Source organism: Mycena indigotica (genome assembly GCF_014461135.1).
Source record: "Mycena indigotica strain 171206Taipei chromosome Unknown Mind.scaff0001, whole genome shotgun sequence".
NCBI lineage: Eukaryota > Fungi > Basidiomycota > Agaricomycetes > Agaricales > Mycenaceae > Mycena > Mycena indigotica.
Window position 1 is genome coordinate 3,549,393 of NW_023503000.1, and position 2,380 is coordinate 3,551,772.

A 2,380-nucleotide genomic window follows, 5' to 3' on the forward strand; every position below is an offset into this window, starting at 1 on the left:
AGGGGGGGTCCCTACCCCCCCTCCAGATATAAGCTCTGGTACGATAGAAAACAGATTGTAAGTGAGGTAACAAGCTGATGGGGTCCCGACAGCTGTCCGGCATCTGCTCGGCTTGCCGTTTAGAAAGCTTCGAATCTGAAATCTGGCCTTATGGAAAGTCAGCCATTCTCGTCATAACTGTCGCCCACATAAACTGACATCTTATTCAAATCTTATTGTTTTCGTCTACTGTCCAGCATTCAGCTGCATCCTCTCGTTACATGCTTGAAGATACCTTCATCAAGCTAGGTGAACATGAACTGTACTGGCGCGATCGCTATGAATGGTTGAAGGAGAACGGGTATGAACTTCGACCTCGTTTCCGGCCCGGGTGGGTTCCCTCCTGGCAAGGCAACCCCAAGACACTTCAGATATTCTGTGAAGACTCTTGGAGGCCCCCGGTAATATCCTCTCCCCAACTGAGTGTCCTCATAAACAATCCAGCATCCGTATGTCATGGATGCGGTGCGTCTTTCGCGACAAGGCACAAGTAATGCTCAAGAAGATCAAGACCGACGTCCATCCATATGAAGTCGACATTTCAAGATACTTCACTAGTTTGGGACCGAGTCCTGCAAACCACTGTGTCGCCATTCTCGACGTGTTGACTCCGCCAAATGAACCCAATATTGCTATTCTTGTAACCCCTCTCCTGAGGGCTTATGACCGTCCTCGTTTTGATTCAATAGGCGAGGCTGTTGAGTATTTCAGACAGATCTTTGAGGTGAGTCTTGGATCTGCATCAGTAAAAGTGCACAAAAGTCTTTTGGGTCTTTGATCTTTTTAGAGGATCTTTGGTCTTGAAGTTGAGGTCTTTCTGATCTTTGATCTTTAATTGCTGATCTTTGGTCTTGGGATGCAGTCTTACATCTTAATTTTACAGTGTCTTTATGTATAAAAATTTATAATATACAAAAACATGTGTGAATAGTGTGCTAACTTGAGCAGTATGCTGGCATACAAGTTTATAATGTAAAAGAAGATTGACAATAATGAATTGGTTTCAGAATATCATGACATTAGTGTGGCATGCGTGCCAAGTGTGCCATCACAGACGGCCCTAAAGTTTCGTGATGGCGCCACGCGAATGATAGATGGTTGATGAGCGTCGGCGATCGATCGCCGTTTTTCTTTCTTCCTTTCCCCCCATCCCCCCGCCACCTCACCAACCAATTGTTGCCCATTTTCCCGCCGCAAACGGCTCAAAGTCAATCTCCTCAACCCTCAAGGCCTTTACTTCCCAAAATCAAGTTTTCCCGTCCTCAAGAGCCTGCCGGCTGCGAATGCAGACCACCAAACTCATTCTTCCAAGTCGTCAAGCGTCAATTATCAGGCGCTATGCTCAAGCGCTAGCTCGTCTGCGACCGTGAAAAGCTCCAGCTCAAGCACCCGAGCAAGCTCCTCTGTGAGCGCGTCAGCGTCACAGCCTGCCCAAACCGGCTTTGTCAAAACTTCTGGCACACGCTTCACATTGAACGGCTCGCTGTTCACTGTCGTTGGGTCTGTTTTGTTGTGACTATACACGAAGTATAGCTAATGGTCTAACAGCTCCAACTCGTACTGGCCCGCGCTTCTGGGATACAACGCAGCCGATATCAATCAGGCATTCGCCGACATTACCAACTCCGGCGCGACTGTTACGCGAACGATGGGCTTCAACGAGGTGACGAGCGCGAGCGGGATCTACTTCCACCTCTGGAACGGCAAGACGGCGACCGTGAATACCGGCGCGAACGGCCTGGGGGCTTTTGGTGAGTGTTGCCCATCCCTCGCTTGGCCAACAGCTGACAGTCGGACGCAAGATACTCTCGCCTAGTGCCCACAAGGATGACGACGGCAGTCCGGCCGGTTACATGCGGCGCTCCGGACGCTGGTCGCACCGGAGGGTGATCACCCCCGCCCCTCCCGCTTGCCTTTCCCCTGCCCCCGCTGAACAACCCATACGCGGGACATCAGAGCCGAGTCGAGTACGGTGCTCTAGCCTAGACACCAATGTTATAGACCAGTTATTTATTTGATTTTTGAAATCTTTTATTGCATCTTGAAGAGTCTTTGGAGGTCTTGAATCAGGTCTTAACCTTAGGCCCTGCTCGGTGGCTCCGGGTACTGAGCCGTACCCAGTCTGGCAACGGTTCGGCTACCGTCAGCCAGACTCCCACGTTGGCGGTATGGTATCCAGGTCAATCTTGGCAGTGGTAACGATGCCGGATCTCATCGGAAACCCGGAACACGAGTAGTCACACTATGTTACATAGATCAAACGCGCTATTTTGCTTTCTCCTGCTCTCCCTGACGTGTCGTTTGCATTCAAACCTGTTCTATGCCTCCCCAGTCATCATCT

At 50.2% G+C, this 2,380-nt stretch overlaps 1 protein-coding gene across 1 annotated transcript; it reads left to right on the forward strand.

The window, feature by feature from the left end:
- Positions 1-260: 260 nt before the first annotated feature.
- MIND_00101700 (Protein kinase domain-containing protein) lies at positions 261-1,855 on the forward strand (the record flags this gene model as incomplete). Its single annotated transcript, XM_037357965.1, has 6 exons — positions 261-440; positions 484-504; positions 551-763; positions 1,352-1,539; positions 1,588-1,790; positions 1,842-1,855. The coding sequence occupies 6 exons, from the start codon at positions 261-263 to the stop codon at positions 1,853-1,855; spliced, it is 819 nt and encodes a 272-aa protein (XP_037225875.1).
- Positions 1,856-2,380: the final 525 nt, after the last annotated feature.